This window comes from Falco peregrinus, chromosome 3, assembly GCF_023634155.1.
Source record: "Falco peregrinus isolate bFalPer1 chromosome 3, bFalPer1.pri, whole genome shotgun sequence".
Classification (NCBI taxonomy): Eukaryota; Metazoa; Chordata; class Aves; order Falconiformes; family Falconidae; genus Falco; species Falco peregrinus.
The window spans coordinates 82,017,582-82,043,627 of record NC_073723.1 but is presented as its reverse complement, the minus strand read 5'-3'; the positions used below and the strand labels follow the sequence as shown (position 1 = coordinate 82,043,627).

The following is a 26,046-nucleotide window of genomic DNA, read 5'->3' as shown; positions in this document are numbered from 1 at the left end:
TGTATTTTGATAAATGAATGTAGTGTATGTGCATATACATACATGCACACAAATAACTTTGCTTTGTTAATGCTGTTGCACCAGTGAATAAAGATACTTTAAATTCAATTATGTAAGTATGTAAATGGTCTATTTTTTGAAAAAATGCTTATCAAGACTAAGTGTACTTACTTTTCATTTTGAAATGGAACATTGCTTACGGAAGGGTCTTCATCTTTTTAACACCTTGCTTCATCTAATAAGTAAATGCTATATGCATGTAGGTGTGTTACGCATCTTAGTTACACTAGAAAGGCTGTATTTGATGTTGATACTTCCACGTGAAACCAGATTATCACGTGTCCAGTAGCTTCTTGAAATGATCTCCTTTGGTGAAATTGTTGTCTCTGCTCTGTCACTAAAACATTTATGTTACAAAAGCCCACAAAGATCTTATCAATAGTCACACATCTGCTTTCTCACTACTAGCAACATTCTGCAGGATCACAAGGTTTTCATTTCTTAAAGCTAACAAAAAAGTGCTTTAAGAAGTTACAGAGACAATATCCAAAGTAGATTCAGTATGAAAGGCAGTATGAGCAGCCAGCACTTAAGGCTGAACTTTTTGCTATTGTTCATGCAATAAGCTTATATAGGTCACAAAGTGACACCATGGTAAGATTTGTATATTACACTGTTGCCAGTCAATTCCTCATTTGAAATATATAAGTGGGACTTTATGATACGTAGACCTGGTGTTGGGACTCTTGTATAGTTGAAAATTTTTATCTGTGTCATTTTTTCTCTTTCTATCTGTCTCTTGATCTATTTTGCAGTTTACTTAGGTTACCATTTTCATTGGAGGTATTAGAAAAAATGAAACAGTTGGTTCTGTTAATCAAGATCCTTGTAGCTGTTTAATACCACTGCTCATGAGATACCAGCATGCCTGAAGGAAGAGATTATTCATCAAATACATTTTTCAATTGTTTGCTATAGCTGTGGGTCTGAATAAAACATGCCTCCTGCAGAACTCAGTCATCTTTCAGTTTTGAATTGTTTCCCTGCACAAACTTTGATATGATTTTATTGTTAACAGAATAACTCCAAAAGAGATGGTGTCTAAAAATATTCTTGATTTTGGAAGTTGCAATATTTCAGACAAAGTACTTTGTTCACATTAAGCTAATACTTGCACAATTTGTAAAAGTTAAAGTGGTTAAGAATGTCCTGTCTTTCAGGGTGAAATCTTGGCCTTACTGAGGAGGTTTGCTCCATTTGTTGTCTGAATTTTCCCTAGAGCAATTCCAGGAGGTTTGTTCCAGAGTGCCTTATATGGTGCTTCCAAAGGCCACTCCCTGCAAATTTTGCAGTTGCATAATCTGCAGTATAGAACTGGACAGCTCTCCTTTCTGGGAAGAAAGTTACCAGTGGGGAGTACTGGAGAACACCTGGTTTGAATATATACTTGGACCTTTGCTACATTTAATCTTTCTAATTTGAACACGCTAAGATATTTGGCATTGTCTCCCACTTAAGTGCTGTGTTAAGGAGAACATTCAGATTGTATTGCTGTCCTGCTCTTTCACCAAACTTTTGCCAAACACAGCAAAAGTCCTGTGAGTTGTAGCCCTAATGTCTACATAGTATTCAGTCCTGAAATGTAATCTGAGTTTACAGGTTGAATTCACTGGATTGAATTCTAATAGCTTTCTGGCTATGGATTTCCACTTCTATGAAGAAAAGGAATCCATCCCCAAAAGTGTCCTGCTCATTGTAATAAAAGAGCATATTCTAGTGCAGATATATCTGATGGATGTTTGCTTGTGCATGTGCAGGAATGAAATAATGGACTCAATGACATATCAATATGATCCTAGTTGAAGATGCTTTACTTAAGTTTCTGCAAGCTTATATACAATTTTCATATTCGTACACGTCACACCTTAATTCTATTGGTTACATACGCTGTTCAAATGTTGCTATACAGATACTAATTGATTAAAAGCATACAAGCAGTTAATCCCATCTTTAAAATTGTTGACATTCCTGTGGTTATCAGCTCCCAACTCAGCTCCTGTTTTTCTGCCTGCTTAACTGCCAAAGATCCTGTTTTCTTTGTTCACGGTGTCTTTCTCACACAACCTTGCGGCCTTGCTGAGCAGACAAAACTTTTAATCATATCACGCTGCTAAAGCAAGAGTGAGTTTTGATAGGCCACATGTCCCTTTTCTTCCAAATACATTGCCACATGCATGTACAAGTGTATTCTTTCTCTCTGCCAAGTCTGATATATATACACACATATATATATATGTATGTATATAAATATGAAATCAGTTAGAATTCTTTTTTTGGTAGTTATGACAGACTGTGCTTCTCTCCTTTTGTACTTTAAAGAATACAGACAGAATGTTCAAATAAGCTTTCACTTTGTGGCCACCATTCTGTGCCTGTTTTTCAACTGTTCCTGCTCTTGCTCCATCCTCCACGCGGCAACTCATTGCAGGTGCATCACTGCAGGGGACATAGTACTACAATAAAAGCATATCTATTTGGAAAATTATCTCCTAGAAACTGAAATTAGCATATTTGTTAATATTGCAAGTTAATCATGCAGGAATTAAAACTCAGAGAATTAGGGCTCCCAAAATTATAGTAATTTTCCCTTTCATGGCATGATAGGATTGTGCCCGCCTGGCCGAATATCTGTCTTTTATTTGTTTCCAAAGAATACGCCCATTTCATGATGATGAAGGTGCTCTGGCCACAGTAGTGTTTGCCACAGAAAACTAAAAAATACTTGGTGCTTAATTCCAACTTCTTTTTCAGTATGGTTTAGGCTGGCAGCAACCCCAACTAAAATGTAGAGAAGAGATACAAATCAAGGCAAAGTGGAACACATGGAAATGTTATAACAGAGATTGTATTCGGCACCAAAAGACACATCTCTAGAAAGAAATGAAACCCTGTATTTACGAATTATGGCAACAGCGCATTAAGCAATGTGTCCTCTTCCATCAGGACCAGACTAGTTTAGGTGGCCATTCATCAAATCAGCTTGGCTGTCAGTGTAACAACCCTTTTGGTTCTCTTTGGGTGTCTGTAGGGTAATGGATAGGAAGACAGCAGCATTATTTCCCATTTCTTTAGTCTTCTGTGCTATTTGTTTGCTTCTGACTGGAGAAGGGAAGGAAACAGACTATTTTGTACTAGAAAATGAATTCCCTTCATTGAAATTTATGACAGTGCTTTTATAACCAGAGTAGGTGCTGGTACCATTCACTAAAAGTGTTACATTCCAAAGTAAAGATATACTCAGTTGAGTTTCTGTTATAGCTACATGCCTACCCATTTTCATACTAGTAAAAACAAGTGGAGTTTTAACTTCAGCAGCAAACAGGGCGTTGTTTTTTTCCTAGCTGTTGTGTTGGCCATTATTGTTTATTATAGTAGCAGCAATACCTTGGAAACCCAATCTAAAGTCAAGCCCTGTTGCTCCAGACACCCTATGGACTAATAGCATGGATAAAAAATCCCCAGATTCTCACTACCTTTGACAGCTTGCAGTCTAGTTTTAAGACTGAATGCAATGAGTAGATAAAACAGACAAATGGGATTGGGAAGGTAAGATTATAAATACAGTCCATAAATTAAAAGCAGAGGTCTCAGTTCACTGACTTTCTATCTACCATATTTACTTGCTGAATGCTATTTGGACTCTTTTGCTTCCCCAAATTTACCCTTATAATAGAGAGTGGCTGTGATGCGCATCTGTTCTAAAATTCTTATCTATCACCACACATGAGGTGCTGTTGCATGGTGTGGCATTTATACTTTAGAGGATTTTCTGTTATTTTGATATGAGTGATGAGAAAGCTTAATGGATTTTTGCAGTGGTATGAGACTGGGTATTCTTGCATTAAATAGAAGGTTAAAACAGTCAGGAAATGCTATGTGTATTTCAGTATTAGTTATATGTGAATTCAAGAGGCTGGCTTACCTTCTTTTTATCTTGTATGGGCATTATAGATACATAAATTACTACTACATATAATAGAATTATAATTTCTAATATAAATAGTAATGGTTGTCAGTGAAGACATAAAGAAAGGGAAAATTTGAATCTAATTTTTTAGTTTTTATGTAACTCATAAAATTGCTAAGCAATATTTGCATTCAGTAGTGCCCACCTTTGAGAGCTTTGGCTGGAACTCAGGAGAAAAGGAGAGTTTACCAGTTTTTGAAAAAGGGGTAGAAAACTCTGGGGGGCTATAAGGATGTCATGAGGTTATGCAGGGTGAAGATTAGAGAGGTGAAAGCCCATCTAGAACTCAAGTTGGTCACCATCATAAAAGATAACAAAAAATGTTTTTACACATACATTGGAAACAAAAGGAGGGTCAAGGATAATCTGTGTCTTTTATTGGATGCAGCCAGGAACGTTGCCACAAAGAATGAGAAGGCTGAGGTACTTGATGTTTTCTTTGCCTCAGTCTTTAATAGCAAGACCAGCTTCCCCCTGGGTACTCAGCCCCCTGAGCTGGAAGACAGGGAGGAGAAAGAGCAGAATGAAGTCCCCACAGTCCAGGAGGAAAAGGTTAGTGACCTGCTACTCTACTTGGACATGCACAAGTCTATGGGGCTGGATGGAATCCACCCAAAGGTACTCAGGGAGCTGTCAGAGCAGCTCACCAAGCTGCTCTCCATCATCTATCAACAGTCCTGGCAAACTGGAGAGGTCCCAGAAGACTGGAGGTTAGCCAATGTGATGCCCATCTACAAGAAGGGCAGGAAGAAGGATATGGGGAACTACAGACCTGTCAGCCTAACCTCAGTGCCAGGGAAGGTTATGGAGCAGATCATCCTGAGCACCATCATGCAGCAAACGCAGGACAGCTTGGGGTTCAGGCCCAGTCAGCATGGGTTTATGAAAGGCAGGTCCTGCTTGACTAACCTGATCTCCTTCTACAAGAAGGTGATCCACCTAGTGAACGAGGGAAAGCCTGTGGATGTTGTCCACCTTGACCCTAGTAAAACCTTTGACACTGTCTCTGATAGCCTTTTCCTGGAGAAACTGGCTGCTCATGGCTTGGATGGTTGTGCTCTATGCTGTGTTAAAAGCTGGCTTAATGGCTGAGCTCAAAGAGTGGTGGTGAATGGAGTTACATCTGGCTGGTGGCTGGTCACAAATGATGTTCCCAGGGCTCAGTACTGGGGCCAGTCCTGTTTAGTATCTTTGTCAATGATCTAGATGAGGGGATTGAGTGCACCCTCAGTAACTTTGCAGATGACACCAAGTTGTGGGGGGAGTGCTGATCTGCTTGAGCATAGAAAGGCTCTGGAGGGGGTCTGGATGGGCTGGACCAATGGGCCAAGGCAATAGTATGAGGTTCAACAGGGAGAAGTGCCGGGTCCTGCACTTGGGTCACAACAACCCCAGGCAATGTTACAGGTTTGGGGAAGAGCAGCTGGAAAGCTGCCTGGAGGAAAAGGCCCTGGGGATGCTGGTTGACAGCTGGCTGAACATGAGCCAGCAGTGTGCCCAGGTGGCCAAGAAGGCCAACAGCACCCTGGCTTGTATCAGAAACAGTGTGGCCAGCAGGACAAGGGCAGTGATCGCCCCCCTGTACTCAGAGCTGGTGATGTGGCACCTGGAATACTGTGTTTGGTTTTGGGCCCCTCACTGCAAGAGAGATGTAGAGGTGCTGGAGTGTGTCCAGAGAAGAGCAATGAAGCTAGTGAAGAGAAGGATTTACAGAACGTGTCTTATGAGGAGCAGCTGAGGGAACTGTGGTTGTTTAGCCTGGAGAGGATGAGGCTTGGGCAGGGGGAGGGGGATCTTATTGCTGTCTACAACTGCTTGAAAGGAGTTTATAGACCAGGTGGGAGTAGGTCTTTTCTCCCAGATAACAGGTGACATGACAGTAAGAAACAGCCTCAAGTTATGGCAGGGGAGGTTTAGACTGGATATTAGGAAAAATTTCTTCACTGAAAGTGTGGTGAAGCATTGGAACAGGCTGCCCAGGGAGGTGGTGGAATCACCATCCCTGGAGGTATTAAAAAACTACATAGATGCAGTGCTTAGTGACATGGTTTAGTGATGGACTTGGCAGTCCTGGGTTAATGGTGGACTTGATGACCTCAGAGATCTTTTCCAACCTAAAAGTTTCTGTGGTTCTGTGGTTTGTATAATAGAGGTAATAGTATGTTCTAACTGAAAAAAAAAAAATATCTTGAAATTAAAGGATGATATTTGTAGTGTGGATAAGGCTATGGCATGTCTGTAAAGAATAAGTAAACACCTTGAATTGGATTCTTTCTTACACTAATAATCTGTTCTGACTGTTTTGTAGATCTTTGCAGCTGCATACTATGATGCTGGACTTTGTTCAAGTTCACCTAGTAATCTGTACAGTAGTTGAAGAAGTTGGGGGACAGGAATCAGTCTTTTTGAGGCAGCCATTTGCTGCAGATGTCTGCAGTGTTGAAGCTGTGATTCTACATTTTCACCTCTAATTGCTTATCCTCTGTCAGCAAAAGCAATATATCCATTTAATGAGCTGTTGAGAATCTACATAATGTATTCTATTCAGTTTGTTATTTTGGTAAGTGTAATGTATTGTGTTCAGTTGGGTTATTCAGTAGCGAAAACTAGTCATGGCTTTATTTCTGTTTACTTGTTAGCCATCCCAGAGCTGTCCTGTAGAAAGTAGAGTTAAGATGCATCAGTGTGCAAGAGGCATGGAATATTTTAGATTGGTGGTTAATGTGTTTGTATGAGTCATCTTTCATGTGAAAACATGACTGGAAAATTCCTCATTTTAACTGTTCCTCCTCTACTAACAACAACAACAACAAAAAAGACTGAAGTTAATTTATTTATTATTGAGGTGTTGTGTGCTGCACTACACATTTTTCATATTATCTCATAAAGCTTTGTGAAAAACTAAAATAAAAGAATGGGAAGGAAGGGGAAAAAAAGCCTCCTATACTTCTGTCTTGTTTCTTTCCATTTACTGGTGGATACTACCAATGTATTTTCCATTGCCATTTAATTATGTGCCTTTGGTGAGTCTGTACAATGTGTTTACCACCTGCAACAAACCTGAATGAAAATCCTGGATGCAAACAGTTCAGGATCAAATGCTGTTGCTTGGCTGCATCTCTGTTGTTGATTTGATAACAGCGCAGCAAGAAAGAGCAAAGAAAAATATTTTATGGATGAAGGTTTGTTGTCTGCTAACTACTGCAGGCTGTATAATTTTCCTTTTCACAAAAGCACTTTACATGACTGTGTGTTTTGTTTAGCAAGTGAAGGTCAGATCTATCTCCTCTTCAACCTGTTGAGCAGGGGTACCGTAAAGTGTTCCTACCTTTAAAGAGATTTAGCTACAATGGTACCAGTTCTTCACACTTTTAGACATTGCTGTGGGTAGATCATAGCTGCTGTGTTTAGGCTTGACTATAGAATGTATTTCTTCTAAATAGATGGTGGGTGGTTTGAATGAAGTTTGCCCCCTTCTTTCCTAAGTTTCTTGCCAACAAATGAACTTTTGTTCATACCATTTTCTCTGGGAAATGCAAAACCAAGGTGCTTAAAGAGGCTACTTTACAAGTTTGTTGGTAGTTTTTCTAAATACAGGTTTTTTGGTTGTGGGACTTGGGTGTTGGGTTTGTATGGTGAGAGTATTCAGCGCATTTTTCTGGCTATGTTGGTTCTTTCATGTTTTTCTAATAAGAATCAGTTACATGCTTCAGGCTTGGACAATAATCTTGAACAATAAGAATGTCATAGACAAAGGAAGGAAATCCTCTGATCAATCTGGCTTGAGGAAAAGGGCTTGGGAGATCTGAGTTGTGAAGAGGCTTCTCCACAAGGTTGTGGAGAGACACACACCAGTGCTTTGGCTTTAAAGTGTGTAAATTTTACTGATGAACTTTAGAGTTACCTAGATCTCTTGTTATTCTGTCTCAAAGATCTTCAGACCCATGCAGCATGCATTCTGGAATATGGAGACCAGAATGTAAAGCTGATTTTTTAATTAAACAAAACACTTTTCCCTTCAAGAAATGTCACTTAAGTGGATTGAACAATATTTATGGGGGAGGGAGGAGCAACTGTAAGTTTTGCTGAAATTTTGCTTTTCTGGACAGGAAATTCTTGAGATGGAAACAATTTGAATCAACATTTTAGAAGAAATATTCACAGTGCTTAAAATGAAAAATACCCTTTTTTCATTTTAAATGAATGAATGATGGAAAATGAGAGGATTTATACCTAAAAATGCCAGAAGGGAATTTCTCCTGTGAAATTTTCCCCAAAATACAGATTTCTCTGACCGGCTTTGTAATGGAGACAGCTCATGACATTATTGCATACAATCAAGACTTAATCATAGTATGAAACACAGGCTAGAGGCATTCCCTTTATACCTCACACAGTCAAAGTGCTTTTTATTCAAATGCACTGTTGAAAATTGGTCCTCAAAGTTCTCTTGGAAAAAAATTAATATTTTACTTATTTTTATAATGAGTAAATAAATATATAAGAAGATGAAGTTCTTGTTGGCACAGAACTTCTGATAAGCTAATAAATATATACTGCTTCCAAATGCAACCAGTTTAATGTAAGCTAGCTCAACTGTTTTGCCATGGTATTTCAGTTCCAAGATTTTCTTCCCCAAGTTGGACCTTCTCGACTTGTCTAAATGACAAAATGACAGAAGCAGAATTGAAAATGTCTACTCTTGGCTGTTAACATAGACGTTGCATAACCTGTTTTTTCTCATTTTATTGTGCCATGAAAGAAGTTTAGAATAACATTATTTTCTAGAAGTACAAAAAAGGGGAGGAAGAAGACCATCTAATATCCAGTTAACGACTCTTAAAATATTTGGATCTGCTCCTAATTCTAGAGCAGTCTATAGGGAAGGATTTTCAATATCTTGGTTCCCAAATTTTAGAACTTATGCTGTTTCCCTGTACCTGGTGTTAACTATATGAATTGCAAAGCAGCAAAAATCTCTTCCATAGTACAAAGGAGTGTCTGGATGAATTCGGAAGTACAACTTCATTGTGAACATAATTGCACTTCTTGCACATAATTGCAATCGTAAGTCAAACAAGACAGCTTCTAACAGTTGGGTCAGATTTTTAATTTTATGATCTAAATTATTAATAAGAATATTTCCATAAACTTTCTGCATAAAAATTGACTTCATAACAGAGAGGTCAGTTGGTCTTGTCTTCTAGCCTTTATGTTTATCAGTGGTAATCAGAAACTGTTTTGCCATAAATGCGTGCTGCTTTTATGCCTCCTGACGTACATACTAAATATAGGTGGTGAATTACTTAAAAGCTTTATGAAGAAAAAATTAATTCTGTAGGTTCTAGTTAAATTAGATTATGCATGGATTAAGAAACATGAGGGGTTAAATGGCAAGTGTACACAGGAATACTATTTAGCTTTTTCATTTTTTTTTTTTTTGAAATGATTTAAAACCTTGGGAATCTTAAAAGCCATAATCAATCAATTATGGAAAGCCCGATGCAGGCTACTTTTCATAGTGTGGCTGCAGTCAGACAAAATGGTACGGTGCATAAAGACGACAAGCAGATCAGTACAAGAATGCATAATGCTATTGTAGAAATCAGTAGGGTTTCCACATCTGATAGACAGCCATGTTGAACACAATATTTCTTGAGAATGATACCGTGGTAATATAAGCAGACTTGCAGCAAGTGGTGAGGTTGATTAGGACTATAAAGATTTTTATAAGAGAATACTGAAAGGTTGAGATTATTTATGCAGAAGATAGATTGGAAACTTCTATAACCTGCCTCCTAAAGTAAGATTTAAGAGCATACCCAGTACTGTCAAATAGAATAAATTCAAAACAGATAAACAAGATTTTTGAGCTTTACCTGAACAGAAAGAAACTGCAGAATTCAAGGTCACAAAGACTGAAACTTAAGATGATTCAAAAAGACATTGGACACCTTTCTCAGTGAGAATTTTAAATAATAAGCATATATTTTTTTAGAAAAGACAAATCATTTTAAAAAGCTGTGCCCAAGGCAAACGTACACTTTTAATATAACAGTATATTGCATCTTCTTGTGGTGTATCTTGTCTGGCCAGCATTAGAAATAATGAGTAAGAGTCAGGATATTGGACAAAATGGACAATTATTTTTTTTCAAGATGACAGTTTCTCTTCCTATTGCAATCTGAATTAGTTTGTTATAATTTCTCTCTGCTCTACTTGTCAAGAAAAAAGAATGAATGGCAGCTTTGGTGTCCCTTTCTGCCCCCAGAAAAGGAAATCTGTCATAGTCCTCTTTCAGAGATTCAAAGGGTCAAGTATTTTGAGGCATCTTTCACTCACATTTCATGCTTATAAGCTGTGAACAGGTCTGGGACTAGGGTAAACATCTCATTCTGTGCTCCTTTTCTGGCATTTCACTACTCTGATAAATGAGAGGTGGTATATTTTACAGTTTCAGGCATGCTCAGCTGGAAACACAGGATCTGTTTTATTCTAAGAACACTCATCCCTTGAAAATTGTTCTGCTTTTGAGTTTCTCAATTTCTGTATTAACTATTGAAAGTCTTACCATAATAATCCAAAGAGCTTAATACATTCATAAGAAGTTTGCTTTAAAGAGACTCTTCTTTTACTAAGATTGTCTTCTACTAGCCCAATTTATGGAAAAAACAGGTCTGGTCTAAAATATAGCAGTTCTTGATTAGGGCACAATGCTGAACCAGGAACTGAATTTCATAGCTACTTTCTCCACAGAGATTCAAAATCCTAAATCCCATTTGTGTTAGTTGTCAAATTACAAGATATGGCTATGATTAAAACTGCTTAAAGACAGAATTCTTATTCCATGGGATTTTCTAGGGAAAAAAAGAAATGTCATTCAGTTGTAGAATTAAAAGAATAGGTACTAGATTTTTTTTTTCACCCAGAAATAAAACCAAAGTTAATTACTTAGAGTTAATTGGAATCTGATAGAATCAGAGAATATTAAGGTTGGAAGAGCGGGTCAGGTGGGTGAAGTAACAGCAGTTACTCAGTGCCTGATCCAGTCTGGTCGTGAGTTTTAGTTGTCAACCTCACAGTGAAATTATTTTTCCTGATATATTGTCGGAATTTCCCATGTTCCAGCTGGTGCCTGTTGCTTCTTTTTTTTCCCCTGAACAAAGATTTTGCTCCCTGGTGCCACTGGAGTCCCTGGGAGAGCTGCTTCTGTTGCCAGGAAGTTCCCCTTGTCTCCAGTGCCTGACCAGCAGGTGCCTCCAAACAGTGGGGGTCCCCTCCAGGTGCAGGTGTGCACGTGTGTGTGTTAACAAGTACTGTCAGTCAGCTTTTTCCTCATCACCACCCCTAAGGGACAACCCTAGTAACCAGCTGCTCCTCAGCTGGCCCATTCCTGCTGCTCACAGCCCACAGGGTGGTGCTGGCAGTCCAGCCAGTGGTCCTTGTAGTTCTCACCCCATTTGCTCTAAGGGCACTGCAGGAGACCATGTCACAGGCTTTGTTAAGTCAACGTAAACAGCACCCACTACTCTTCCTTCATTCGCCAAACCAGTCCTATATTCATGCCAAGCTCTCAGATGGCACGATTTGAACTTACAAAGTCCGTGTTGTTTATTACCAGCTATTTCTTGTTCTTCGTATCCTGTGTGTTTTCTTAAGGATTGGTCTGTACCTCTTGCAGGGAGTGAGGATAATTAGCTTGTGTTTACCTGGATCCTCTTTTTTGCAATTAGAGGTGGATGTCATGTTTGCCTTTTTCCAAAAGTCTTAGACTTGAGGAGTCCACATGAGGTATTCTGTGTCACCATGAAGCCCTGTCTCACCTGACTTCCTCCTCTTGTGTAGGCCCAAACCCTAAAAGCCACAATCTCCCACAATGTGTCTGCTTGATTAAAACTTTTCATGGCAAATTACACATAATTTTTAATATAAGAAATCATAAGTTTGCAATTCACACTCCAGTTGTCATGGAGTGCAAAATTCGAGCTGTTTTTCTCAATAGCCACTGTATCAGAAGTTCAACCTATTTTTCTGATTATTTCCCACCCACCCCCATTTGTCCCACAGCTCTCTCTTCTGGGATTAAAGTTCTAGCATATCAGGAAAAACCTTTTGTAATTGAAAGAAAATTAATTTGAGGTTACTTGAAAGCTCCCATACAAGTACTTGTTAAAATGTAACATGGAAATGCTACTTAGCATGATCTCAGTATACAGAAGGGAAGGTAGTAACAGACAAATCACCAGGGATCATAAAATGTAGTATGTATTTGAGCACTATGATAAACAGACTATTCAGTCTTGCTACGGTACAAATACCTGTGGTAGTAAATCTACCAGATGCTGCTAGGCTAAAAGGAAAAAAAAGTCTGAGGTATGTTCAGTCTGGCAAGGCCACAAGTAAGAGAGGCTGTAATAGCTTGCTCATGTCTCTAGCATCTGTGATGCTCTATTACATAATCTAAAGATGTCCCTTTGAAATCTCAGTGGAAAAGTTGCCACTGATTTGAGTCAGGGTTGATCAAGACCTTAGTGCTCATACAGGCCATGTTTATCATAGTAATTTGCCTAGGAGTAAAGGTGGCATTGCATGAGGAATGGTTTTACCAGTATGAAGATCATGGGAAGATATGTATTCAGTACTCCTTTAGCTGTGTACAGGGATCTATAGAGATAATTTGTTAGCTGAATATCTATTTTCTCTTATAGGAAGAGTTAACTAGTTATACTTGAGGGGGTTATACTATTCCATCCAAGAGAACATTGTAGCTTTGCATAGTTTTGCCTCTTTTTTTTCCTATCAAAAAGACATGTTCTGTATTTGAAAATATAACACATGAAAGTTAAATTTGGTTTTCCTGCTTGTCAGGAGGTTTTGTTTTGTGGGTTTTTTTTTTCTTTCTTTTTGCACTCAGATATGTCACTCCCGGGAGCCCCAAGCATGCGTGGAGCCCGTCTTGTTCTCGCACAGACTGCTGCCCTTCTGGTGAAGAGGTTTCACCATGTTAGGCGAGACTGGAGAGGAAGTGTGTCAAATGTGCTGCTGCCTGTCATCTTTGTTGCACTGGCAATGGCCTTGTTTAGTGTGAAGCCGCTGACTATTGACTATCCTTCTCTCAAGTTGACACCAAAACTTTACGACAACGCAGAATCCTTCTTTAGGTGAAGAGCTCATCCGTCATCATCAATATCCAGGGTTTTGGGGCCTTTATTCTTGTGTTCTCATATTCTAAAGACTATTTGTATTCTAGGAAGAAGAATAGGTTACTTTTTACAATAGATGTTTATTTTTTAGATGTTTAGTACATTTTTATAGGTTATTATGAGGGAGAGATAACATTAGAAAAACATTATGCAGAGGATTTTCTGGAAGGAAGGGCAAAGACTTTGAACAGGGTGATCTGTTTCAATACCAGCCACAGCCATTTATATAAAAATGCACAATTGGAATTAAGCAAGCCTTTGCATGCTTCATTTTTGCTAATTGCTTAGGTCTGAGGCCATTTTCTCAAAATAATTCTCAGGTTTGAAAGTGTCACACAATATTAACAAAGCCTGGTACCCTTCTTACTCAGCCTTTAGTTTCCATGTTTAGCTTTGAAACCAACTGCATTTATTTATTATCTGCAGTACCTATAGATCTGAACTATTCTGAGCGCATATCACACGTAGATCACTTTATCTACTGAACAAATATCCAGATATCTTCATAAACATCATAATGCTGTTTGAATTTATAAATGAATCATAAAACCATTTAAACCATGTTAACTGTTAGGAATGCATGTTTATAAAGAGGAAGATGGCCATAAGGAGAGATTGAGATTTGTTTAGCCATTATTGTATAGGATTTTATTTATACATTCACACATAGTTTTTGAAATGAGATAATTTTGCTGTTTTGGTATGTTTCCTATGCATGGATTTTATAGTTCTTTAATTTATTGGTAAACATGCAGGATCTTGAGCCTGAAAGTTAATACAATTAATGTGTTTGTCTTTCTTTTTCTCCCCTTTCTTCCTTTCCCACCCCTGTCACGGCCCACTTTGAACAGCACTGAAGATGATAACCTAGGAAACCTTTCTCACATTCTGCTGAGATATTTCTCTGATTGGGACCACACATGCATGCATTCAAAACAAGGGTAACAATGACTAACATAACTACTTCCTTAATTGTAAATTGTAAATATTGTAAATTCAGTATTTTTTGTCTGTGGAATGTGGACTATCTTAAGCTTTTCTTGGCAGCATGAGGTTAATGACAAATCTGTTCTGATGAAGGAGCTGGCATCCAGGTAAAGTACGTAAGCAGCCTTCATTGTTAAAAGTCTGATCCGAATCCCTTAAAAGCCAGTGACAGCTTTCTGATTAATTTCAGGAGGACTTTGATCAGTTCTGTTGCCTATATGAATGAAAGCTAGACAATAATTACAATATTAGTTTGGAGGCATTCCAGATTTACAAATTTAGGAGTGCAGAGTGGTGACCATGCTTTACTTATTTTATTGCTGCAAACATAAGGCATGTAGTTAATTTGCTGCATTAATTATATAAATATTTTTAGTAAAACCACTTTGATATAAATAAGTAAAATTGATGTATCTCTAGACACCACTGCTGCTGTGATAAAATGCTAAGAAGGTGTTCAAGATGCTAGATCTGCTCGTTACTCTGTGGATTTCTTCTAAGTATACATTCCTTTCATTTAATGTTTGTTCCTATTGTTATGTTTATTCCCATTAGAAAAAATAACTCATGTTGGCAGATGGAATCTACATCACCCCTGGATTCATGTGGATGTGTGGCTGAACAAGAGGTATGCCATTTTATATTTATTTATGTATGTAAAAATTATGTCTGTATATTACATCTAATACACATAATACACAATATGTATAATATACATACTTGGACTCTTCTTTTTGAAAGACTAGAGAAAGGACTGAGGAAATAAACCTTCAGAGCACTGGCTTTTTTATGATTGGAGATTTTCTTCTGTTTCATATAGTGTTTGGGCTACGTGTTTTGAAGTCTTCAGAGAAAGAGCTTTCACAGTTTTGATGTATATATATATGTATATAAGTGTGTACTTATATAAGTAAGTGTACTTATGTATATTATTATGTACTTATATATATACAATTATATATGTATTTAAGTGTGTATATATGTATACACACTAGAAATGGCTATAGATTGATGTAAAATAACAGGAATCAGAGATGAATGAACTATTCTCAGGAGATGCAACTTTGCTTTAAATAGGACTTTGCTTACAAAAACACTCTTGTAAAACACAGTTAAAACATAACACTCCCATAGTCTGGAAGACTACCTGCTTTCAAAAGGACAGGGTAGGCAATCTAACTGACAGAAGGTACCAGGGAATCCACATGTGAATGCAATTTAATTGTTAGTGGTTTGTTTGGCTTGTGTATTTGAAAATAGATCTTTGGGAAAGAAAGAATTTTGAAAATGATAATGAATTTCTGACCTTTTTGATTAGTGAGTTTTCCTGCTGACTGGCTCTGGGGTTTAGCAATAGACAAGAATGTGAAACTGTGGATGAACTGACAAATATATTTCCCTGGATGGAACCGATCAATCAAATACATTCTCTCCTTCATAAAATATAAATATGTAAAGTAAGAGTTGCATCTGAAATATAGCAATACAGTTTTGGGAAAAGCAGAAGGAGGAAACTAATTTTTTACTTTGCTGGGCAAGGAACAAATTTGCCTCTAATACTAGTGAGATTTATTCTTAAAATATGAGAAGCTTAAATAAAATATGAGAAACTTAAATAAAATGGGAATGGGAACTCACAAAGGGAGAGGCCCATTAACCATGAAAGCACAAAAGAGAGGTCACTTGACAGTGGAGGCAGAACCTGTGTCTGTGACCTATGGAAAATCAAAATCTCTGAGAGGGAATTTTAGTTTGTGTAAGGTTAGGATGTCAAATAAGCATTAAAATTTTTCAGTTGATATACATAATGTACTTTACAAGGCTTCTGAGATATTGGATCATACCATCTGTCTTCTTTTCTTCGGTTGTGAGAATATCCCACTGAATCACTAGAAAACATTTTCCTTTATTCTTCTCTGCAGTCCATTTTTAGAGGTACACCGTTTTTAGAAGCATGTTGCATTGATTAGAATTTTGTTTTCATCTCATATTCATATGGTGCTTTTTTATGTTTCTTCTCAGGCACAAGTGAATAACAGTCTTGCCTTTCATTGTTGTAAACCTTTCTAAACATATATAAGTCTTGATGTCTTCAAAACAAAACTGATTGGCAGGGTTGCAAGAGAAATCAAAATTGATTCTAATATGTAGGTAAAAATTATTTGAGATGCATTATAAGTATAAACCATACATAATTTATTAAAAGCTATCAAAGCTGAGAAAGGCAAATACAGTTGAAAAACAATGCTATAAAAACTATGTAAAAATTTAAAAACATGGCTAAACATAGTGCCACTGATTTCTAAGAGTGCTTTACTTTTTTTTTTTGTATGCTGGTTTTCAGATGTGTCCAAATTTCAACACCTCTGCTCCCTATTTGAAGAATAAGAATGGACATATTTTGTACAATCTTTCAGGGTTCCTTGTGGAAGAATATTTAGTGAGGCCTTCCAACAAAGCAAGGTAACCTTAAATTATCTAACCTTTGTTTATCTTTTGAGTATAAAACCCACAGTCCTTCCTGATCCAAAGCATAGACATATGTCACTTAGGATATAAGGGGTAGTTGCCTTTATCTGTTGCCTGTTATCGAGGTGTACAGGCAGGTTAAGGTGACATGGAAGCGCCTTCATGGTCTTCTCAGCTTCCTTCAAGCACTTCTCAGAGCTTCCTCAAGCAGTTACATGATAATTGTATCTAGGCATACCCTGGTTCTTCTTGCCACATAGTGAGTTATTTTAGCATCTCAGAGAAATAAAATGTATATGTATATGCAAATCAGACAACCAATATAGTTTCCATTCCCCAGAGACTCAAATAAAGGTGGACATGCGCCGTTTTATCTTTCTTTGAAGTAAAAAGGGCTGGTATACCCCTAGTAAGACTTCATATTCTGTGATAACAGCCACAAAGGTTTTAATCTGCTGTATTTTAAGGTTTACTTACATGCCTTTACAGATCAACCACTTCCTTTGACCTAAGTGCAAATACTAGACCAAGCCTGATTTTATCAAGGAGAAGAAAGTGTTAGCCATGTATGCATTAAAAAAAAAGTGTATCAGATTTGATAAAAATAGAGGTAAACGTCTTAGAATAAAAGATTTGAGCTAGAATATGAATGTAATAGGAAGAAATCAGACTGTTTAAGATGTTTCTGAAAGTCAGGAATACCTCACTTGCTCACAAACCTCCCTGTTGCTCAGGGATTTCAGCTTTCAGAAAGTAAAAATTCTTATCTGGGGGAATCCCCCTGACTGAAAAGCACAGTAACATTCAGCTGATTCAAGAGGATATGGAGCTTCTCCTTTTTAACCGAGAAGGGGTTTATGAAGGGTGAAGTTTTGCTTTCAGTTGAAAAATAAAGTATTAGTGTAGATATTACCACTTTATCATTGCAAGAAAAGACTGCAAAGCTTAAGGCAGGTAACTTGTTCTTACTTTGTTATTATATTCTATTACCAGATATGGTGGTTGGTCTTTTGGAGGGAGGAAAGCATCTGAACTTCAAGATAAAAAATTGAATAACACCAAATCTAAGCCTCTGGCTAAGGTAAGGGCTGCATGTATGTGTATGCATTTGCATGTAGGTATTGCTTACTTATTCAGACTCCAACATCACAGCACTTAGCAAATAATAAATCATTACATTAAATCCTTGCATTTAGAAATTGGGAGAAAACCCCTCTGTTATAGTCCACTTATCTGTTCATAATTCTTAAAGTATTCTGTATTCTGAGAAGCAGTTTTAAATGAGTTAGATGATACATCTTTTGTTTCTCTGAGGTCAGCTTTAAAACTTGTTCTTAAATAGTCAGCCCAGATATTTCTTTATGGTTTTTGTTTTCTACAAAAAGTCAATGTCAGAACTGACAAAAGTTCATTGAATGTCTCAAAAATGAGTTTTTATTGATTTTTTTAATTCCTGCAAATAATATTTTTCTTTGCCACATTTGTCTCTTTCTTCTCCACCCTGTGCCCATGTCCTGTGTATCCCATCCCCCCTTTGCAAAAAAAAGAAAAAAGTAAAGATTTAGCTTCTAGGACTAGTTGCTTCTGCATAACAAATATGCTACCCTGTGTTTATAATCCGCTTTTGAAATCTGAGTAAGTTTCCATTTTTAACTCAGAGAAAATGTGCCTTGCTAAAATTAGTCAGGTTGTGAAATCCAAATCTCTTCTTGATAGTAGATTGTACTGTCTTGAAATGCTACCCAGATCCATTGTTTTCTGTCAGGAGCTACCTCTGAAGTTAGGAAAAGAAGGATTTGTAAGCACAATTGAAATAAAGAGCTTTTCCTTGAGGCCTTTTGGTATGCACTGGAAAGATACAGGATCTCCATACTGTGAAAACCTGGGACAGGACCTAGAGGCTAACAGGCAATTTAATAGTGCAAGGAATTTTATTTTCCTTGGCCATGCTTTGAAAAGTTCTTTTGAGATACATTCAAATGTAGACCAGTAACAAGTAGAGGAACAGCAGTCTCGGAGGAGTACTGAGGATCAGCGAGTGGTCTCTATTTTTGTATTCAAAGCAAAACAGATTTGATAAGAGGAAGCTCTGGACTTTCCAGATTCCAGATTAGAATATGAAAGCATGATGCTTCTGCCTTTAAACTGTTTTATGGGAGTATACAAACTAGATTTTGTTTGCTCTTATAAAAGAACAAGAGATGAAGCAGTGTAAATAAGCTCTATCCCAAAATCCATTGTGGGGCAAAGTGTCAAAACAGTCATGTGTTAAAACAACATACAGATATTCTCCAATCCAGTATCATTTCACATTTCTTTTTGCAGAATCACTGCCGGTTTGCAATGCCTCTTCCATGTAGTTTTGTTAAAAATCTTATATATGCACCCTACCTTATATATATTTTCATTTTGGTCATTTGTGACATCCCTTCTGCCCCCAGATCTATTACAGCTTTCAACTTCAGTTCCATCAATCCTTCATTAGGAACTTGAAGTCCTACAGGGACTGCAGTAAGATGTGTTTTCTAACTGTTGTTTTTCTCCTATGTATCTTTAATCATTTTATACTCTTCTTTTGACATGCCTGCATTGTAGTTTTTGTCAGGGTCCTTTTTTTAAATTGTCTTTTGGCATAGAGCTCCACCTGCACAGGGATAAATTATAGTTATACTGTTAGTGAGTAAGCTTCATATATGAGACCCAAAGAAAATAGTGGAGTAGATTTATAAAGGGCACTGTGTTATATAAAATACCTCCTGGAAGTGGCTTTCAACTGATGCAATGTCAAATTATTGCATTAACCTTTCAGTAATTAATGACCAGACTTTTACTTTGACCTTTCAGGCTTGTTCATGAGACAGTGACTGTACCATTTACATAGCCTTGTATGAAAGAAAATGAGAAATTTGCATTTGAAGAGACTTACCATATGATTCATTTCATTTCAGAAAATTTCTGAATCTTTATCTGTTATTCTCCTGCACTATAAAAGGCCAACAGTTTTTCCAGTTCAAATTATATTACCTATTCAACACCTCTTTTCTTGTACCTAATCATACCATGCTGTATATACTGCATACGTATGCATGCACACAGAGAATGTGTATGTGTGCATGCACAAGAAAGAATATATCTACCACATGACAAATATGGCTGATTAAAACCATTATGACATTCATTGATGATCACTGCTATGTGGCAAAAGCACAACTCCTCAATTTTCTTATGTTTTCATGACTGTATATTCTTTAGTTTTCTTTGATAATGTGGGCAAAAAAAATATTCCATAATGATTTCACAGTTTCTATTGTTTATGACAAATAAGTATAGCAAGAACATGTGGTAATTTTAGTCCTGAAAAGCAAATTGTACTATTTATGTGGCATCCTGAAGGGTGTATATTTCTAGTCTCTACAGTTGGGATTTGAGGTTTTACTGTACAGTAACAGTATAAGTGTCCAGAGGAATTTACATCTCTCCAGTCTAATACCCTTTGTCTGGATTCTCATCATGAATCTGGTCCAGCAATGCTTAGAGATTCTCTACTCCTCCTGATCCTTTTTCTTTTTGATAGACCATAGATGTCAGTCTAGCATTACTCTGAAATATTAACGGCAGGTAAAAATGGTATAGAATAATGGAAAACACCTTGTTACAGAACTTATATCTAATTTGGTGAGGTGCCACGTTTTTCCTTGGGAAGGAATTTTAACAATCATGGGAAAGTTGATAAAATAATGACTATAAAACCAAATCATCTTAATCTATATATATTTTTTCCATTGCTCACCCCTTTTGTGCCCTCTGTAAATAACTACCTGTGTGGTACACAAGAAATATGAAATGTATTTCAGCTGGAACCTTTGCAATCAATTTAGAATAAGCCACAAGACTTCAGAAAAAATGAGCTTAAATGCATGTACTGATCAACAGCTTCAAATGCCTTTTTTCCAGATTATAAACAACTAAATTTCCAGCTTCAGTTTGGTTATTTCCTGGTGGTTTGACTCAGTTACATAATGTAGCTTGGACGAAGAATTGTAATTAAAGTGTGGGATATTGAAATGTATTGTTATACACAATGACCTATTGTGGTTTTTTGTATTTTGTTTGAATATTGGTCATATTATTACATTTCTAAGGTGTTCTGTGAACACTTGAGACCTTTCCCCTACTTCAATTAAATAAGAAAGTGTCATCAGATTTTTGTTTTATTGTTTTCTTAATTCCTTTTTTTTCAATATAATGAGCACAATTGTAGTGGAGTTTCGTTATGTATGTGTAACTTTCTATTTGGCCCATTTATTATTTTTTTTTTTAAATAGAATAAGAAATGGGTATGTGTGAGTATGAAAAAGTCTGGTTACCCTTTATGACTTGTTTATGTTTCTTTGCTCTGGTTGACGTTTGTGCAGGAGATTCAGAAATGCAAAGACTTGCAGTTTTCCTCAGGACACTTAGGTTTTATTTCACTTCATTTTTTTAAAGAACTGTCTTGTTGATTAAAGAATGGGGGATCTAGTTTTCGTAGTAATTTATGGGACCTGAACTGGAGAACAAAGGAGTTAGTTGCACATGAGTTTGCAGAGAGATAAAGAGTTTGCAATTTGATATTTTTCTTTTCTTTAAACATGGGGACATAAGATGCTGTTGAGGTTTCAAGCAGTTGTGAAGACCACATAAAGATGAGTACAAAATGTGAAAGATAATGCAAGCAAAAGCAGTGGTAGACCACAGCTGCTCATTTTTTAAATAAGGACTAAACAGATCTTATGCCAAAGAAGGTTCAAAGGTGAAAGGTATAGAAGCTCAGAGTGGTATTTGGAAGCATGATATAGTATGATGGGAGAAAATGGAATGTTCAGTTACGAGTGTTGTAAACTTTGCCTCACAACAGTATAATGTGGAGATTCTAACAAGTAGGTAATCAGGAAAATAATAAGACAGGGGACTTGGACTGAAGATTAGACAATCTCACTGGGAAACACAGAGAAAAATGTGGCAGCAAAAACAGTCAAAATCTGGAACCAGTGTTTAAGTAAGGATTGTAGCTGGATACTACAAGAAAGAAAAACAAGAAGAATTTTCTGCAAGTAAATAAAAAAAACATATCTGGAAATTTACACCAGTATCAAGAAGAGGCACATATATTTCGAAGAATACTAGATGAGAACAGCATCTGAGTGAGGGTAAAAGAATCTTTAAGGAAGTTTCTAAGATGTAACTGTATAGATGGTAATTTTAGAAAGGATCTAAGATAACTGAAGTCCTAGAAGGACTGTTAAGGCAAGAAAGACCTATATAAATCTTTGTGCACTTTGCAGTATGAATCAGAATCCAGACACAAAATGAGAATTGCCCAGCATCCACCCAAGATGTACTAAAAGCAGATTATCAAATAGCTTGGAATAATTTGGAAAGGTTAAGAATTTTTCAACTATATAAACAAAAAGAGGATACGAAAGGTTACATGGAGTGAGGAATGAATAATAATCAGAGATTACTTTAAAAATGTCACTAAACCCCAAAACAAACATACATAATAATTTGACCTAGTTTTCAATATGGATGATGTGGGTTCAAAGGCACTATAAATAACAGTAATAAGGCACAGAAATGGAATCGATTTTCAAAGGCAAAGCAAAACTCAGACCTCAGTATTTTCCATTTTGAGACATATCAGTCTCCCAGTAATGATCCTAGCACATGGAAGTGTGAATTTTAAGTATATTTATCAAGTCAGGGTGATTCTTCATGATTTAGGATAAAGTATATGTTACAGCAGAATTGATTCCCTGTGCTTCTCAGAAAGACTGGCTTGCCTTGTCTGCCTTAAAATTTGTCTGCATTAATTTCCTCCATCCCTAACAAATTACTCGTGATTGCTTGTTGAAGGTGGAGGCACAGCTTTGTCCTTTATGGAATAGTTTCATACTCATCTTGTAAACAGTACCTCCTTGATTCTTTCTTCCCCTATTTTCTGGGATATTCTGTTTGTGGGGTTTTGGGGTTTTTTTATACTATATGTCACTTGCAGGTATTGTTTAGACAAGTATTTTTTTTGGAATTTCAAAGTGCTCTCCTCTTGTAACACTAGTTTTACTCATCTTTTATTTTCCATTGAATTGGCATATATTATTTTTGCATTGTTTTTCCTCTAGTTGTTCAATCAAATGTGTGTAGAGGAAGGGACACTGTTCCATTAAATCAGAGAAACTCAATTTAATAATTAACAGGTGTACAGCTCCAACAGTAGTAAACAAACTGCTGCAAACTGTTGAAAGATCTGCACAAATTAACAGATTCTGCTCTGCCTTTTTGACTTTCTTCTATAAATAGGTGTCATAACAGGAGAATTAGATACCTTTATGCAATTCTTAAGGGTATGGGAGCTTTTAGATCAGCATTCCAATTGAACTAATTTTTGCTTTACAATTTTCATTCCCTCTTCTAGGTGTGGTACAATCAAAAAGGTTTCCATTCACTGCCATCCTACTTAAATGAACTCAATAACTTCATTCTGTGGCTGAATTTGCCTCCTAATGTGGATTGGAGACAGTATGGTAATAGTCCTTCTTTAAGTCTTTTTTCATGTATTTTGAAAAGTAGTTTTTAAATAAACTAAAATAATCAATATTAAGTGTGAAATTTTTCCATAGTATGAAGTGGGATTGCAGGGTAACACATTTCCTAGGAGGATTTGAAAGTAGAACTTTTATTTAAACAGAAGGTTTGTTTGTGTGAAGAATGTGGTACACAGGTTAAAATTTGAATTTACAGCTCATTATGTCTTGTGAGTTTCTTACAAAGGACATTCCTGTGGAGTAGGTGTAAATTGGTTTACTACATTTGGGATGTTAATCCCTGTGAAAGCTGTGCTAGAGCTTGCTTAAATGGGATGATTAATGCACAAAGAGTATGGATTTATAACTTCTTTGTCATTTTACTCTATCTCCTTATGTAAATATCCAGGGTAAACCTGGAGTATCCTGTAAATTCACACTACAATGTGATATTCCATAGCATCCTGTTACTCAAGGAACATGGAAGGCTGGTATATCTTACTATTGTACATAACAAAACAGAGACTAGCATGTTTAACATCTGAATTAGCTGATTTAAATATCCCAGAACTTTATAAGAACTAGTTAAAATACGGATTTTACAAACTGACTTTAAAAAAAGAAAAAGACTGTAGCCAAAGAATCAGCTGTCAACACAGGTGACATTTCAGGATGTTGAAACCTAGTTTGAAATCTGGACTTGATAGTTCAGGCTAACTTCTGTTCATTCCAATTCTTTTCATTCTTAAGGTTCTGTTAAAGAGGAATTAGTTTGGTTTAGAGAAATTGAAAAATAGCTTATGACCAGAGTTTCTGAAAAGGTGACATGATTGTCTGTAATGGTAAAATGATTTTCAGTATGTTTGTAATGAAGAAGGAAAAAGATGACAGAAAATCACCGAGAAAGGGGAAGGAATCCTGAGTATCTGAAAATAGAAATCCATTAAAAAAGTTTCTAGAATGTTAATGAAAAAAGAATAATTCCTTGCTTTCAAGATAGCTAGGGGTTTATTTTTCTAAATGAGTTATGAGAATGAATCAAAGTTAATGTATTTCTGCAGCAAGTTTGAATGAAATGAAATCAGGTATTTTAATGAGAATTTTTAATAGAAATAAATTTTTAATCACGTTTCCCTGCACTTCATGAAGAGTACTAATGCTACCTTGTTTTCTGTAGCATTAGATAATCCATTCTGGAACTTAAATGCTTAAGTACCCTTACTTTTATATCTGTCATGGAGAGCTGGGGCCTTACCATCCAGATTACAGCTGGAGAAAATTATAGTTGTCCCAAGGATTGTGGAAATTTATGTTTTATGTTGTTTCATGAACATAGAAACACAATAAGCAAAACAATGCTTAATAAATATTTGAAGTCTTGGGCTGTCATCTATGCAAATATGGGTTCATTATATAATCTTCTGGGAGAATATGTTGGCTAAGTCTCTGCAGACATAGATTTTATGAACTAGGAAGCAGTTTATTTATGTGTGTATCTATTGGAAAGGTGCAGTAAAGATGGATTGATCATACTCTTGAGACAAAATGCAGAGGAACCTGTCAAAGAAATCCTAGAAAGAGAAGTTATTTACCTATCTGTATGTATTTATATGTGTATGTATGTGTAGAAACAAATACATATGTATATTTTATTTTTAAAAAAACAACAGTTTTACAATGCTATACAGGGCACTTAAGCTCAGTTAACTTTTAATGGTCTCATTTAATGATACTGCGCTGATGAAGAACTATTTATGTGCTTTTCTTACTAAAATGGTTCTATGCATTCGTATAAATTAGCACTCAGAAGATGACATACTGTGTTTCAACGCTGAAATCTATTTTTCTGATTTCCCCCCCCCCCCTCCTTTGCAAACTCTTTATATGCAAGGTCAGTTCTAAAATATCATTGACAATTGCTCTGAGGAAGCTTGTTAGGATGTTGCAGAAATGTATCTTTGTAATTCTGACTTGCATTAATTCCATAGTTTTTTGCACAGGATGACTTTTTTCTGTCAACAGAACCGGTGCTTCCGTATTACTTTTAAGTGACTTAAAAGTAATCAGACCCTTGAAAAGGGGGTGTGAGAACAGTCTCTCCTTACTTCACAAAAAATACATCTTGCTTTACTGTATGATACTTCAATAGGGCAGAGCATTACCATGCATGTAAACAGAGCAGCAACGACTATGATATTGAAACAAACCTGAAAGAGGTCAACGGCTTATTTAAACAGTCATAAAATTCTGAGGAACCCTGTCACTTAGCAGTTATATCCTGTGGGTATTTCTTGAGCATGAACCCAGCTGGAGTTCTCCCACGTTCTCTGGAGGAGAGAAGTCATTGCAGACAGTGCCTTGTTCTACCTGCTTCGCTCACAGGGACAGTCCTACTAAATTTCATAGGAAATCAGTAGTTCTGGTCCCAGTTTGTGATAGGATTTAGTGATAAGGAGCTGAGAAGGAGTCTAAATGCTTTTGTCTAATGTATTCTCTTCAGTCCAGAGGGTACGGGGAATACAGACTTAGGATTTTGTATGAGAGTTTGAAGAAAGTTATACCCAAGAATACAGAGGACATTGCTACCCTGTGCTGATTTATATCCTGAGGGATTTGTATCTGTTCAAAACACAGTGACAAAAAAATGATGATTGGGGTTTTTTTTGTGTCAGTCCAAGTTACTGACTTTTGATCATCCTGAGCATGCAGAAGCAGGAAATGGTAGTTATTTAGTGATCAAAAATACTTCATTTTTATTATTGTGTAATCTGATCTTCAAATACTTCCTTTGCAAGTG

General features: G+C 36.6%; 1 protein-coding gene across 3 annotated transcripts in view; it reads left to right on the top strand.

Moving 5' to 3' along the window:
- Positions 1-26,046, top strand: part of ABCA13 (ATP binding cassette subfamily A member 13) — a 210,957-nt gene that overhangs the window by 111,947 nt on the left and 72,964 nt on the right. For all 3 annotated transcript variants that reach the window (XM_055800569.1, XM_055800568.1, XM_055800570.1), the window contains exons 42-47: positions 12,942-13,188; positions 14,082-14,171; positions 14,773-14,845; positions 16,562-16,680; positions 17,680-17,767; positions 23,141-23,249. In XM_055800569.1, coding sequence (XP_055656544.1) covers positions 12,942-13,188; positions 14,082-14,171; positions 14,773-14,845; positions 16,562-16,680; positions 17,680-17,767; positions 23,141-23,249 — 726 coding nt within the window. The remainder of the gene's footprint in view (positions 1-12,941; positions 13,189-14,081; positions 14,172-14,772; positions 14,846-16,561; positions 16,681-17,679; positions 17,768-23,140; positions 23,250-26,046) is intronic.